Source organism: Phyllobates terribilis, unplaced genomic scaffold, assembly GCF_046119375.1.
Source record: "Phyllobates terribilis strain yellow unplaced genomic scaffold, ASM4611937v1 Scaffold_8__6_contigs__length_399053987, whole genome shotgun sequence".
In the NCBI taxonomy this organism is placed as follows: Eukaryota; Metazoa; Chordata; class Amphibia; order Anura; family Dendrobatidae; genus Phyllobates; species Phyllobates terribilis.
The window spans coordinates 364,274,970-364,290,782 of record NW_027362768.1 but is presented as its reverse complement, the minus strand read 5'-3'; the positions used below and the strand labels follow the sequence as shown (position 1 = coordinate 364,290,782).

The 15,813-nt window shown below is 43.8% G+C and overlaps 1 protein-coding gene across 3 annotated transcripts in view; it reads left to right on the top strand.

Annotated features, from left to right (window-relative positions):
- Positions 1 to 15,813, top strand: part of PRRT3 (proline rich transmembrane protein 3) — a 51,434-nt gene that overhangs the window by 17,533 nt on the left and 18,088 nt on the right. For all 3 annotated transcript variants that reach the window (XM_073644824.1, XM_073644823.1, XM_073644825.1), the window contains exons 2-3: positions 8,334 to 9,760; positions 12,645 to 12,791. In XM_073644824.1, the coding sequence (XP_073500925.1) occupies positions 8,416 to 9,760; positions 12,645 to 12,791 (1,492 nt within the window). In that variant the 5' untranslated portion in view covers positions 8,334 to 8,415. The remainder of the gene's footprint in view (positions 1 to 8,333; positions 9,761 to 12,644; positions 12,792 to 15,813) is intronic.

Below are 15,813 nucleotides of genomic sequence, written 5' to 3'. Positions count from 1 at the left end.
TAACCCATGCAATGCCATTTTTTTCTGCAGTCGCCCAGCACAGGATCAAGTCTTCTGCGGCTAAGCAGGCAGAGTAATAGAGCATAATCTGACGGCACACATTGCAAGGGACGCAGCACGTGAAGGGACAGGAGATCATGCTGTCATTGCCGCAGATTCTGGGCTGGGTGATGTGCCATGTGTAAGGGGAGCTGACACTAAGCGCCCAGCTGCCAGTCTAATCCTATATGGCCCCGCTGGGAGCGCTGGCACGCTGCGTCGGATCAGGGTGTGAGGACACGGGGCTGCGGGAAATCTGTATCTCAGACATGTGCCTTGTCATCAGGACAGACACACGGCAGAGAAATGGGCATTTTCAGATACTTTTCTAATGAGGCAATTATCTTTTTTTTAGTTTTCGTTTATTTATAGGGGTACTCTGGAATTAGGAATAAGGGTCTTTTTTTATTTTTCAGAAACAGCACCAATCTTGACCAAAGTCAGTGACTTTTCAGCATTCACTTAATAAAATGGAGCCATGATAGCAGACACCTCCACCGGACCAGAGAGGCGCTGTTTCAGAAAATTAAAAAAACAATATTTTTTATAATCCCGGGCACACTTTTTATTAGTGTACAGTGCAAATTCTGGTACATTTCACATCTATATAAACTGTATTGTAGGGATCATAGAAGAGTCTCCATGAATACATCACAATTATCCCAGCCTGATCATCTTCCATGGAGATGCAAGTAAATACTAATCACATTCTCTACCCTAAAGATCAACTTAACAGAACTGAACTGACACAGGCAAAAGTCCCTGAGTTACATCCTGTATTATACTCCAGAGCTGCACTCACTATTCTGCTGGTGCAGTCACTGTGTACATACATTACATTACTGATCCTGTACTGATCCTGAGTTACATCCTGTATTATACTCCAGAGCTGCACTCACTATTCTGCTGGTGCAGTCACTGTGTACATACATTACATTACTGATCCTGAGGTACCTCCTGTATTATACTCCAGAGCTGCACTCACTATTCTGCTGGTGCAGTCACTGTGTACAGACATTGCATTACTGATCCTGTATTATCCTCCATGGTCCCATCTGCCAGTAATTTGCCCTCAGGTTGTCTATGTTATGCCCTTGTTTATTATTGTGCCAGTCCCTGTGATCACTATAGGCCTCTCAGCTTGTAATGCAGATATGTTTTGTACCCGCATGTCTGCAGTATTATATTCCAGGCTGATGACCTCTGGACTTTGCCCTTTTTGCTCAGAGACTCGACATGTATTGGAAAATGATTGCATTCATTCATAAGAAACATTACAAATGAGGTGTGCGGCGGGGATGTCGCGCTTCACACACGACACGTGTGAACGGCAGAGCGGCATTATCCTGTGCGTGCAGATCTCAGCAGAGAAGTAACAGGACTCTCTGGGGAGGGGGACGAGGCGATAAAACAAGAATGGCGGGAGCGATGTTGGTCATGATGATCAATATGCTGTAAATCTCCGCACACTCACCAGTAATTAGCTTCCCATAAATCCAACATGAAAGATTCATTTCAGAAATATTTAGTCCTTCAATTTATCAAAACTCCCCTAGAGTCCAGGATGTTGGAAGAATGGGGGGAGCGGGTAGTCCAAAAAGGCTACAATGTGACCGTAGAAAAGATGGAGTTAAGGGCGAGTGACAAAGAGTGTCTATGCCTCTGGAGGACCCGAGACATCCATAGTTACAATAGTAACTGTGTAATACTTCTTTTTTCCTGCAGAGGCGCTGCTGAAAAATTAAACAGTTGATTTTAGCATACCAAAGCCAACCTTTGATTGGTTGCCTTCTAGATCTTCTCCACTTTTTATGGTCCACTCTGTATCTTTGTATTTATTATTTTTGCTTTGCATACACCTTTCTGGTCATGTTTTTTGCACCTGACCTCCTACTCCATCATTATACAGCGCACACCACAAATAAACATCCCTCGCCTTAAAGGGCCCCTTACAGACATGGCGGGCAGATGGCTTCATATCTGCCATTAAATATTTCAATGTTGTTTTTTCCACAATTCCAGACCCGTCTGCAAAAACAACATATGGAGCTTACTACACAGCACGAAAACCAGCGCTGACTTACAGCTGCTGTGCCTGTACGTGCGGAGAGTATCAGAGGCGTAGTCTGAAGACCTGGGGTCCATACCTGGACCCAACACCTACTAGGCCGAAACTCAGCATTCCTCCATATTCATCCCACGGCTAAGCGTATACACCTCAGAGGTGCCGTGCCAGAGATCTGTACAGCATGATAGCCTACTCAGTAGGACAGGGGTTTGAAAAATGTTGACCCTTAAAGGTGCCCATTAGAGTTGAGTAGAAAGATTTGCATTGCCCTGGTGTGGCATCCATGACAGCTGGAGTAGGGAAGCCTTCACTTCTGCGTATGGCATCCTCGGCCTGGCATACTGAGCGTCTCTTGTGCTTACTAGGCCCCACAAAGTCATGATGTCCATGGAACCTAGTAAGTGGAAGAGATGCCCAGGTTGCTGGACTCAGAAGTGAAGACCACGCTACTCCGGCTACCAAGGAGGACCAGGCAGGACCCCGGACTACAACTATCTGGTGCCCATAGATCTTAGATAGCACTGGGCCCACCAGCTCTCTCGACTGTCAATTTGGAGATGGAGAATAAGCCACCACCAGGAACCTCTGGTGGTGGCTTCCATACTTGGCATCTTTCAAAAATTATCCGGAAACAGTCCCAGTAAATTTGAGGATGTCCCATGGCACAAAGATGCAGGGTTTACTCAAAACCCACCTATAAATGGGTGGTCCCAGCGAGATCAGCATGTTTCCTGGTGGGACCGAGTCCCTAGATTGTCACAGCTATTACACATCTACTGAGTAGGGGGTGTTTAGAACCAGAGCCCGGTTGGGCCCTCACTCCTTCTATCCCCAGGCCTGCGTATTGTGGGGTCCCGGCAGTGTATAGCAGCTTCTGTTCTCCATATTATATGATATTCCTATAACCTGCACCACTTTCTTGTTTCCATGGTTTCCAGATCCTCGGTGACAGACCCGAGCAGCCATATTTTTTGTTCAGTAGCAATTTACCTGCAGTGAATATAACTGGGAAATCCAAAAATTCTCATCTCATACAGGCAACAGCGGACATATTAATGAGGGGTGGGGACAAAACACAGACCCTTGAGAGCTGGATGGCCTTTCCAGAATAATATGGGGGGATCTTTGATCTTTTCGATTGTGTCTGGGGCCGATGAAGATTATTGTGGCTTCTGGGGTACTGCCGGACTATCCAAATTTTGGGACGGTCACAGACCAGAGTAAAGGCCCATTTGGACGGGCAGGTAATATGTGAACGAGTGCCCATAAGAACGATCATTACTGATCATCATCTTGGGTAATGTCGCCAATTATTACCCGATTAAGGAGCGAAATAATCAGTCAACGGATGAAGAGATCGTTCATAAAAGTCATAGTTTTTGACAGCACTTCGCCCTGTGTATACTCGTGGTGTGCTGTCGACAGGATTATTCTGTATGGGAATCTTATTAATCAGCATTCTTCCCCCTATAGTCTTTATCAGCGAGTGTGACTGGGCCAATTGATCAAATTTCACGTAGACAGCGTCCAGTCCAGGGTAGTTCAATAAAAAAGTGAAATTTATTCTGCCATTATCCAAAATCCAACGTTTCGACCTATAGTAGGTCTTTATAAACCCGTTATAGGACGAAACATTGTATTTTGGATAATGGAAGAATAAATTTCACTTTTTTATTGAACTACCCTGGACTGGACGCTGTCTACTTTAACTTTGACTGATGTTTTCCAAGTGGGTTCCTTGGAGCTTCTGGACGTTGAATGCTGTCAGCATTCTCTTTTTGGATTGGGCCAGATAATCGTCCATCATTGTTCGTTAATGGGACAAAATCTTTTTTGCCATATATATAAGTGACTACTGTATGTGCCATTAATTATATTCGTGCAGCAGAGATGCGAGTGATCATGTGCCAGTAGTAGACATGATTCATGAGTGTGACGGACCACACATGGGCACAATATGGCGGCATAAGGCAGAGGAGTCAGTACTGTTTGAGTCGCTGAGATGACTCGGTGCTCTGTAAAGACTTTATGACCCGGGATGGGGGTGACGAATGCACTTCCATAATGAGACGGTCTCGACTATAACCTGGTGCCAGCAGCGAACACGGCAGCCATTAACAAAAAGTTTTGCACAGTTTTCTCATGACTTAGCTGCTGTGATTGTGCAGCAAATCATCCCAAGCAGCCGACATATACCGTAATGACAGACTTCAATATGGCTTTTATCCTATGGCAATTCATAATAATATATCCACACTGAAAATGGATCCGTGACTGCTACCCCAAGATGGCAAAAGTTTCCCTGCAAATAGAGGTCAGCGTTGGGTGTCCTGTAAGATGGCGCTTATTGGTCAGCCACGTTAATTTCTGGCAGCGGACATAGATGCTGGAGCACAAACGTTGTGGGCACAGGTTTGTTTTTACAAATTATTGAGATTGGGTCAGACTCCCAGTGATTAGCAAGTTATCTCCTATTCAATAGATAAGGGATAACATGACTTTTTGGAATAACCCTTGTTATTCTCAAGTTCCTAAATGGTTAAAATTTAAAGGTACTTTCAAAAACAAAGAACTTTGCAATTCTGCGGTGGGATTTTAAATTCTGTAGTTTACTACGAGCTGTCTCTGCATTCAGAGCTGGTCTTCTAGGCAAGGAGCGCAGCGCTTCCAAGCTCTTTGCTATAGCATTTGTAAGCATCCCGGCTGGATTTCAGGATCCGGACAGCTCCAGTTCCTCTGCGCTCCTCCGATGCTGTGTAAGATGCCTGAACAAGGTAGTCGTGGACGAGCTGCTGCTTCTGTACGCTCTGGCACCTTACAGGAAAGTCGTGTCCCATTCCCGGTGTGCTGCTATGTGGGGGGTGCATCACACTTACTTGTGGGCCATAGACTTCCACTGGCTCCAGGCTTCCATCTTCTAGAACCGCAGCACACAATCCAGGGGACCCCAAATGCTTTATAACAGTCAAACGTTTACCGAGCAGTTTACGGTCATTATAGTAAAGCATGTAGGATAGGGCACAACAGGGTACAGTCTTTCCCTCTGGTACCGGACAGAACTTCAGCCTTAGAACTCGGTCTGGGTAGAACATCCTTTTTTCTGCTGTCTCCACTAGTACTGGGAATTCTGTTCCACCAAAGGCAGTGCAACCGGATTCCATTATCTTCCGCCTCAGAGAGACTGTGTCTGTCTTTCCCGCAGGCTTGACATGCCCAAAAGCTCTGATGCCCATCTTGAGGTTCCAGGACTGAGAGACGGGTCCACACGGAATGGTCATATGGCAATCCACTGCCCCGAGTAGTAGGCTCACGTTGGCCCTAGCAGCCCCCTGCACTTGACATCTGATATGACTTCACCACACTCTCCCTAACTGAACTTGAACTTCCTGTTCATGAGACTAACTCTCAGTTCCTCTCCCCAATCTGGGTCGGCTGTTACACTTAACCCTGTCTAGGCTAACCTGCAGCCCCATGAGTTTGCTTTCAGATAACATACATTACTATAAAATACATTTAACCACTTGGGGTATCAGAGAGTGGAACACCATCTTCACCACTCCCATCTTCACCACTTGTCCAAGCTGTCAATCAAACAGGAGCGCACCGCCCCCAGCAAGCAGGAAGCCAGGAGGCAGAGGAGAGGCACGCTCCTGTTCAACTACGATGAGACAAACCCTTTGAGGTCAAGGCTGGTTTAGTGGTTAATGCTTAATAATTTATATTTAACTCATACTTGGCAACTCTGGAAGGCTTCCAGGAAAAAGAAGAGATCTCCCAGGAGAGTTGGCAAATCTCTCGGGTTGGGGTGAGAGTCTTAAGACCCCCCTTTATGTTTGCCCTTGAATATAGAACCCATTGCAATCAGTGTCTTGAAATCTGTTCCAATAGAAGCTGATACATGATCCCGAGAGACGGCAGAATGCAGTAGTGTGTGGTGGCTCCATGTGGCGCTACTTGTCGTGCGCCCCTGTACTGTCAGCAGCTTTGCCGTGAGCCGTAGTAAGATATCACGTTCTGGGAAAGCCGAGTGATTGACAGCGGAGGATTATAATACGACTTGACTCCATTTTGGGTGGAGACGCTGTATTACTGACCTACAGCCGGTCGTCTGTTTATTCACCCGGCACTGAGAGGAGTGGGCGCACGAGAGGCCTACGGGTCGCCCCACTCGCTACTATTGGCTGTGGACTCGAATATCACACAATGAGACCTTTTATCTCCTCCGGCGTTTTCTCTCCAACAGCAGAAAAAAAAATCCAATGGTCGTGGTGTGAAGCTGCAGAGACACTTAACCGTAAGTTCAATAAAATCCATATTATTGCCGGCGGGTGGGGGTCATCTGCTGCGTCCGGCCACATATCGGAAGGGCTGACGGCCGCTCCACATCTCTAAAATGTGTAGAGTGCTGGGAACCTGCAGTGAAAAGAAGGACCATCCAAGGTCAAGGGTGTTCACCGGCTGCGATGAGGCCGGGCTGAGGCTGGGAAGTCGGTGTTGGCCTCTAGGGTCTACTATAAGGACTCGAGGACCTGCTATATCAGACTGCGGAGAGGCTGATAACAGGGAACAATTGCTCACATTAAGCCTCCCTGATGATGGAGACAAGATTTAGGTTCAGCGAGTCCCACTAAACTTGTGCAGGGTTTTCTTTCTCGGTTGAGGAATATCCTTTTCCTACAGATTATATGTTTGTCTAGAAGGACAATTCCCAGAAATGGGAAAGGACTTAACCAAAACATAGGATTAAAAGAGGAAATGTCAGAGAATTTCAAAGATGAACACGGGGTCCTGACTTTAGGGAGAAATTTAATCCTCTGAGAATTTCTCATCACAGGAAAAAAATCAGATTACAAAAATAGTTCAGAGGATGAATGTGAATAAGACGCCGAGCGTCAGTCATGCTGAAAGGATTCCCGGTATTGGAGAAAGGGGCTGCGCTCATTCAATAATATTTGTTTCTTAGAGAAGTCTTAGATAACATGTGTCCTGCTGCCCGGACCCCCGGAGATCAGCTGTGATCTGTGAAGGAACCTGGCCGTAAGTGTTCAGCTCCGCAGCAGTGCCTCCGAAGGAGAGGAGAGGCATTACATGGTATTTAATAATGCTAGAGAATCCTCAACCTTTATGCCCAGATATAGAATAATAATAGTAATAATAATTGTGGTTTTTTAATTGTTTAACTTTTTTATTGGGCTATATTCTCACATGTTTTTATTCAGGAGTTTTTTGACTGGAAACTCACCAAAAAATCCTCCTCAAAAACTGCTTCAAAATTTCTTAAGGCTATGTTCAAACTGTGTCTTTTAGCAGTGTTTTCAAGGCAGAAAGTGAACAGAATCTCCATGTTTTTGAGGAGGATTTGGAGAGTTTCCGCTTACTACTTATGCGCACAGGAATATTTCAAGGCGTTTTAAGAGCAGAAACTAAGAGGAAACTTCTAATCTTCTTCTTCAAAAAAGTAGGAGTTTCTGCTCCAAAATCTCCTTGAAAAATCCTGTGTGCACATACCCCAAAGCAGTCTTCTATTGCAAATCCACTTTGTTCATATGAGAAGTTTTTTTACATTTTTTGTTTTCCACCTGAAGAGGTTTTGAAAAGCTCCATGGTGGGGAAAAAAACTTGTTTAAAGCAGATCCCAAAGGTAATTGTTCCAAACTAGATACTGTCCAATCACAAGACTGCAAAAAACACCATGAAAAAAACTCTTCAAAAAAAGTTTCAAGAGACATTTCAGGAAACTAAAAACTCCTCAAAAAAACTTTCCAAAAAAAGGAGATTTCCTGAAACGATTTCTGGTTGAAAACTTGCGGCTCCAGTGTAAAAACTATACCAGGTCCCACCACCTAACTGTCCATAGATTGCCAGGGTATAAGGTGTCATGGGTCAATAGTATATAGGACCCATATACTGTATAATAGTGGTGAGAAAACCTGCAACATTTCACAGCAGACGTCGCAGTTTTCAAGGTAGAAAAACAAATGCAAAATGTGCATGTAACACATGCAGTCAAAAATCTGAACTGTTTTATCCAGTGCATGTGAACAGGGTTACAAAATTACCATCCACTCACATTGGTTGCCGAATGGAGTCCGCATTAAAATCCTCAATAAATCCTGAATGTGTGGAGCGTTTCCTCCTCACTTGCTTGCATGAACTTGACTCACTGTTCAGTGCCGGCATTAGCTTTGCTATAAATATTCACCTTTGCATTTCTTTTGTGTGACAGGTCTCCTGGGTGTATCAGTATACGTGGAGCCAGCCACAGTCAGATGGTAGACAAATGAGATAAAATCCACACCGAAAGGAACATGAAGATGGCTGCTTGTCTACAGCGTGCCGCGATTGTATTTCTGGCCACCTTGGCAGCCATCGAGTCTTCAACTTCCTTATTTAGTGTCGAAATCACTAATGAGCAACCCAAGTATGAACTGAAAAGGGACAATTCATTGAGGAACCACTCCGAGGAAACTTCAATGTGGAGTTTAGAATCACCGGAGGTTGAGATCTCAAATATTCCCTCTTGGACTCCAAAAAATAAGGAACATCTGGTCCTCACCAAACCTTCCGAGATGATATCTGAGCCAATGAGGTCAACAGAAAATGTAGAGATCTCAAATGAATTTCTGTATAATAATAATAAAAAAAACGAAGATTCGCAAACATACAATATAATGGGCCAGATGTCCCCATCGGGTTCTGTGGTGACCACTTCAGAAGAACTTGGACAGACACCATCCAAAATCTCAGAAGTTGAGAAGAAAAACAAGACTGGAAACAACGTTCCTAACAAGGGGGACATGAGACACCTGAGACCTTCTCAAATGGTCAGACATCTGGAGAACGATGTGGAAACAAATCATTTGCAAGAAAACGACATGGAAACGTTGACCACAATCCGCCCAACTGTTTCCACCATCATAACTCCAACTTCAAGAGTGGGAGATGATGGGCCTTTTACTCCAATACAAAAACTTCAAATAGAAAGCGGAGTTGAAGAGGTGGCTGAAGAGCTTCTGAAAAACATCACGAAACCTCACGATAACCCTACGACGCCTCAAGGCCTGAAGGTCATAATTGAGGACAACTTTCTTGATGACAATAAAATCCCGAAGGTCCATGGAGTGCAACCTACCGGGAGATACCAGGCGGCTTTCCGAACCACGGATGGATATTTCACTCTGCAAGACACCAGGCTGGAAAGCAATGAAGTCATGTCTGCTGACAATGAGTTTCCTCCTGAAGATGGTGTCCATTATCGGAAGGATGGTAACACGGTCTTTGAGGAGTCTATAACCCTTGGAAATGATTCAGACGACCAGTTTTTGTCTCCATTTGCACAATCCAAAGAAATGGTGGATGCGGTCATTCAAGTGGATGACATAGAACTTTCTACAGATTCTTCTAACGAGTCTGAACCTGCGACACCTCTGCCCACGTTACCTCCCTATATTATGGAGAGTGACCTTCTACAGGCGACTATGGATACGGGAGATCACGTAACAATGGAGGCAAAAGCAAGAACCGAAACCGAGAGGATATTAATCATTGGCGGAGGTTCAGTCTCTTCTCAGAAGAACCATCTACAAGACGCGATGATGACGTCTTCACAATCTAATGGAACACCGACGCCAGCAATGCAAGTGTTTGGAAAAAGTGAGTAGATATATGAACATTTATCATTGCGTTAATCAAAAGGGGGTGTCCAGAATTACAAAAACAGCGCCACACCTGTCTGCAGGTTGTGCGTAGTACTGCAACACCATTCACTTCCATGAGGCCAGGTTGCAATACCATGCGCAACATATGAACGGGTGTGGCGCTGTTTCTGGAATCATTGCCATTCTGGACAACTCCCTTTGATTACAAATGACCCATCTCAAGGAATGTGTCATCAGAAAATGACCTAGTGTTTAAATTAAATTTTTATGTTAAATATATATTTTTACAAATTTCTTATACTTTTGTTTTAATTTTTCATATTTCAGTTTCGTAAATTTAGCAATGTTCACACTGGCCACTACACCTAATATTAGACTCCGACTTCCTGCTGAACACATGGACATAAGCAGGGTGAGGAGGAGGTGAGCTGTGACATCGCTTATTGTGAATGGTGGATCCTATGTTATCTACTGTATATAGAGGTGTTATCAGTCATTGTACGGGAGGAGGTGGAGGTGAGCTGTGACATTGTCTATTGTTAATGGTGGATCCAGTGTTATCTACTGTATATAAAGGTGTTATCAGTCATTGTACAGGACGAAGAGGAGGTGAGCTGTGACATCACCCATTGTGAATGATGGCTCCTGTTATCTACTGTATATAGAGGTATTATCAGTCACTGTACAGGAGGAGGTGAGCTGTGACATCATCTATTGTGAATGATGGCTCCTGTTATCTACTGTATATAGAGGTGTTATCAGTCATTGTACAGGAGGAAGAGGTGAGCTGTGACATCATCTATTTTGAATGATGGCTCCTGTTATCTACTGTATATAGAGGTATTATCAGTCACTGTACAGGAGGAGGTGAGCTGTGACATCATCTATTGTGAATGATGGCTCCTGTTATCTACTGTATATAGAGGTGTTATCAGTCATTGTACAGGAGGAGGAGGTGAGCTGTGACATCACCCATTGTGCATGATGGATCCTGTTATCTACTGTATATAGAGGTGTTATCAGTCACTGTACAGGAGGAGGTGAGCTGTGACATCATCTATTGTGAATGATGGCTCCTGTTATCTACTGTATATAGAGGTATTATCAGTCATTGTACAGGAGGAGGAGGTGAGCTGTGACCTCACCTATTGTGAATGATGGCTCCTGTTATCTACTGTATATAGAGGTGTTATCAGTCACTGTACAGGAGGAGGTGAGCTGTGACATCATCTATTGTGAATGGTGGATCCTGTGTTATCTACTATATATAGAGGTATTATCAGTCACTGTACAGGAGGAGGAGGTGAGCTATGACATCTATTGTGAATGGTGGATCCTCTGTTATCTACTATATATAGAGGTATTATCAGTCATTGTACAGGAGGAGGTGAGCTGTGACATCTATTGTGAATGGTGGATCCTGCATTATCTACTGTATATAGAGGTGTTATCAGTCATTGAACAGGAGGGGGAGGGGGTGATCTGTGACATTACCTATTGTGAATGGTGGATCCTGTGTTATCTACTGTATATAGAGGTGTTATCAGTCATTGTGATTATGTCTGTGATGATCATGAAATTGCTGAAAAGTCTTCTGTATAGAACAGGATGCACAAGTCTAGTGGTCAGTATGAAAATTGCAAGCCTTGATTTAAAACAATAGCTGAATGATGACGCATTCCCTATTATACAGGATTTCATTGTCTGTTGAGCTTATAACAGATGTCAATATGATTTATGACAAGCTTTATCATTTCCTTATTTTATGTCTTATTTGCATGAATCTTTAAGAATGAGGTTATGTTTTCTCTCGTTTGTGCTGGAGGCACGACTCTCTCAGATTTGGAGCAGCAGAAGTCCTAGACGCCTCCAATCAGTGTTTTCATTCCAGTGGACAGGCAAAAGATGTGACCAAAAAATGTACCACTATATGTGGAGCGCACATCCAAAAGTAAAATTAAATTGCCAATAATACACCAGCAAACGTTAGTTTATTAAAAATCCCAAAGGTGTTTGGTGGCTCAGTCCCTTCATCAAACACGTAGAGATAATGACAAACAGGAATAGCAGCGCTGTTTAGAGAGGACTTGTCACACGGTTCAAAGCAGTCAGTTTCTGCTCTTATTTTATTCCCACTGCCCCCCTTTAGGCTCTACGTTGCACATTTAAAGGGAACCTGTCATCAGGTCAAAAGTGTTTAGTATTTTAGCTTATTTTATCCCCGTTGCTTCACTGAGTATTCTGGTTTTTATTTTTTGTAAATCCGCTATACGGTTCCAGAGATAAGGGTCTTTTTATTCAGGGCTAATTTTCAAGGTCTTTACTAAGGAGGTGTGGCTCACAGGATGGTTAGGGGGCGTGTATTTAGCCTGCTCTGCATAATTACCCTGTGAGCCACACCCCTTCCTATAAGGTAGCACTGAATAAAAAGCCCCATATTTCTGGAACCATATGTCCGATTTTTAAAAAACAAAGACCGGAATACTCAGGGGAGCAGGGGGAATAAAATAAGCTAAAAAAATTAAACACTTTTGACCTGATGACTGATCCCCTTTAAATGTGCAAAGTGGAGCCAAAACGTCAAATCTATAAAAATCTGAAATAATAAACCACAGCCAAGAGTGGGCAGCATGTCCTGGTCCAGGAGGTGGGCTTATTTGTTGGTAAGTACAGAGCCCCTGTTAGTTGTCTTATAGAGCATACATTGGAGGGTGCATTCGGGTGCTAATTTGAACTGTTGCTATGGGCAACTGCTCCATTCTCCCATTTTTTTAATTTATTTTCCAAATTGATAAGTCCATGATATTTTCCTTTTCTCTAAACTATCTCATTCCATCCATACATTAATAAATGATCGAAAACTTTCCGTCTACCCATAGATCCTGAAAAAGCTCAAGAAGCAGAAAAACCATCGACACAGCCTGGAAAAGCGACCCCACTAACTCAAAGAGACCCCATTATTGGCAGTGCGCCTCCTGGACTCGTCCTGTCCACAACATGGAGGACGCCGGTGACCAAGCAGCAAGGTAGGATGTTAACCCCTTGTGTAAAGCCGCACTCCGCCATCAGACCTGAGAGGCTGTAACATTCTGCTCCATTGTCTCCTTGGAAAACCTGCTTCCAATTAGGAATCCGTTGGTGAATAAATCAAAACGTAGAATAATCCAAAAATAAAGCGCGGCCCAAACAGGAAAATAAAGAACGAGCCAAATAATCTTCACTCCTCAACATTGAAATTGCAACACCAAGAAGGAAAAGTCATGGGATTCTGGAAATCACATGATGGAGACGTCACTGATCTGCAAATGACAGAGAAATGGGAACAACATTTTTAGAACATCTTGAATTATTCAGTCTTTAGTATAATAAATCCCGGCACTTACATCTGGCTGCTATCAGTGAGGTTATTAATGGTCGTCTGAGGAAGGTTCTGAATGCACTTGGTCAAATCATCAAGATCCGCTGCTGGCAGCTCCTGTGTAATGTCCCAGATGGGAGACAAGGCCAGAGACGCTGAAGCCATGGGAACACATATAGGCCACGCAGGCTACTAACAGTAGCACCCGCAACCATTAATAACCTCATTGATAGCAGCCGAGGTTGTACGTGGAGGGGTTTTTGCCTGTGGTACTCATTTTCTCATTATTTGCGGATTAACACGTCTCCATTCTGTGATTTCCAGAATTCCACAATTTTTCCTTCATATTGTTGCAATTTTAAAGCTGAGGAATATATACATATATATACATACATTGTAGGGATTCTCTCTCCGGTAGACATTAGGCTTTAGGTAGCGTTCGCACAGGCAATGCAGTTTTTGTCCAAACATGTGCAGTTTTTATTGCTTTCCACAGGTTGGACATCACCAAAACATACTCATAAAGCATAAATGCCGGCCTTGTCCAGGCACTAACTATACAGAACATACCCTGGCTACTCTCACACGGCTGAGCTAGTCGCAGCTCGGTCAAACAAAACAGCTATTGTCCGCAGCAATCAGTGATACTTGCTGTTCTCTGCACATGGCCTCTGCAGACTCTTCTCAGAGAGGGATGGTGGCCTGTCTCTCTCTATAGCTCCAAGACACATCCAGTCTGGTCAGCTTCCCCCAGCTGACTGACTAAGTGGAACAGCAAAACCAGTTATATGCAGAAGTTTGGACACACATTCTCATTTAAAGATTTTTCTGTATTTTCATGACTATGAAAATTGTACATTCACACTGAAGGCATCAAAACTATGAATTACCACATGTGGAATTATATACTTAACAAAAAAGTGTGAAACAACTGAAAATATGTCTTATATTCTAGCTTCTTCAAAGTAGCCACCTTTTGGTTTGATGACTGCTTTGCACACTCTTGGCATTCTCTTGATGAGCTTTAAGAGGTAGTCACCGGAAATGGTTTTCACTTCACAGGTGTGCCCTGTCAGGTTTAATAAGTGGGATTTCTTGCCTTATAAATGGGGTTGGGACCATCAGTTGTGTTGTGCAGAACTCTGTTGGATACATCTGATAGTCCTACTGAATAGACTGTTAGAATTTGTATTATGGCAAGAAAAAAGCAGCTAAGTAAAGAAAAACGAGTGGCCATCATTACTTTAAGAAATGAAGGTCAGTCAGTCCGAAAAATTGGGAAAACTTTGAAAGTGTCCCCAAGTGCAGTTGCAAAAACCATCAAGCGCTACAAAGAAACTGGCTCACATGAGGACCACCCCAGGAAAGGAAGACCAAGAGTCACCTCTGCTTCTGAGGATAAGTTTATCCGAGTCACCAGCCTCAGAAATAGCAGGTTAACAGCAGCTCAGATTTGAGACCAGGTCAATGCCACACAGAGTTCTAGCAGCAGACACATCTCTTCAACAACTGTTAAGAGGAGACTTTGTGCAGCAGGCCTTCATGGTAAAATAGCAGCTAGGAACCCACTGCTAAGGACAGGCAACAAGCAGAAGAGACTGGTTTGGGCTAAAGAACACAAGGAATGGACATTAGACCAGTGGAAATCTGTGCTTTGGTCTGATGAGTCCAAATTTGAGATCTTTGGTTCCAATCACCGTGTCTTATATACACCGTATATATACAGCGTATATATACAGTACAGACCAAAAGTTTGGACACACCTTCTCATTTATAGATTTTTCTGTATTTTCATGACTATGAAAATTGTACATTCACACTGAAAGCATCAAAACTATGAATTACCACATGTGGAATTATATACTTAACAAAAAAGTGTGAAACAACTGAAAATATGTCTTATAGTCTAGGTTCTTCAAAGTAGCCACCTTTTGCTTTGATGACTGCTTTGCACACTCTTGGCATTCTCTTGATGAGCTTCAAGAGGTAGTCACCGGAAATGGTCTTCCAACAATCTTGAAGGAGTTCCCAGAGATGCTTAGCACTTGTTGGCCCTTTTGCCTTCACTCTGCGGTCCAGCTCACCCCAAACCATCTCGATTGGGTTCAGGTCTGGTGACTGTGGAGGCCGGGTCATCTGGTGTAGCACCCCATCACTCTCCTTCTTGGTCAAATAGCCCTTACACAGTCTGGAGGTGTGTTTGGGGGGTCATTGTCCTGTTGAAAAATAAATGATGGTCCAACTAAACGCAAACCGGATGGAATAGCATGCCGCTGCAAGATGCTGTGGTAGCCATGCTGGTTCAGTATGCCTTCAATTTTGAATAAATCCCCAACAGTGTCACCAGCAAAGCAGCCCCACACCATCACACCTCCTCCTCCTCCATGCTTCACGGTGGGAACAAGGCATGTAGAGTCCATCCGTTCACCTTTTCTGCGTCGCACAAAGATCTCAAATTTGGACTCATTAGACCAAAGCACAGATTTCCACTGGTCTAATGTCCATTCCTTGTGTTCTTTAGCCCAAACAAGTCTCTTCTGCTTGTTGCCTGTCCTTAGCAGTGGTTTCCTAGCAGCTATTTTACCATGAAGGCCTGCTGCACAAAGTCTCCTCTTAACAGTTGTTGTAGAGATGTGTCTGCTGCTAGAACTCTGTGTAGCATTGACCTGGTCTCTAATCTGAGCTGCTGT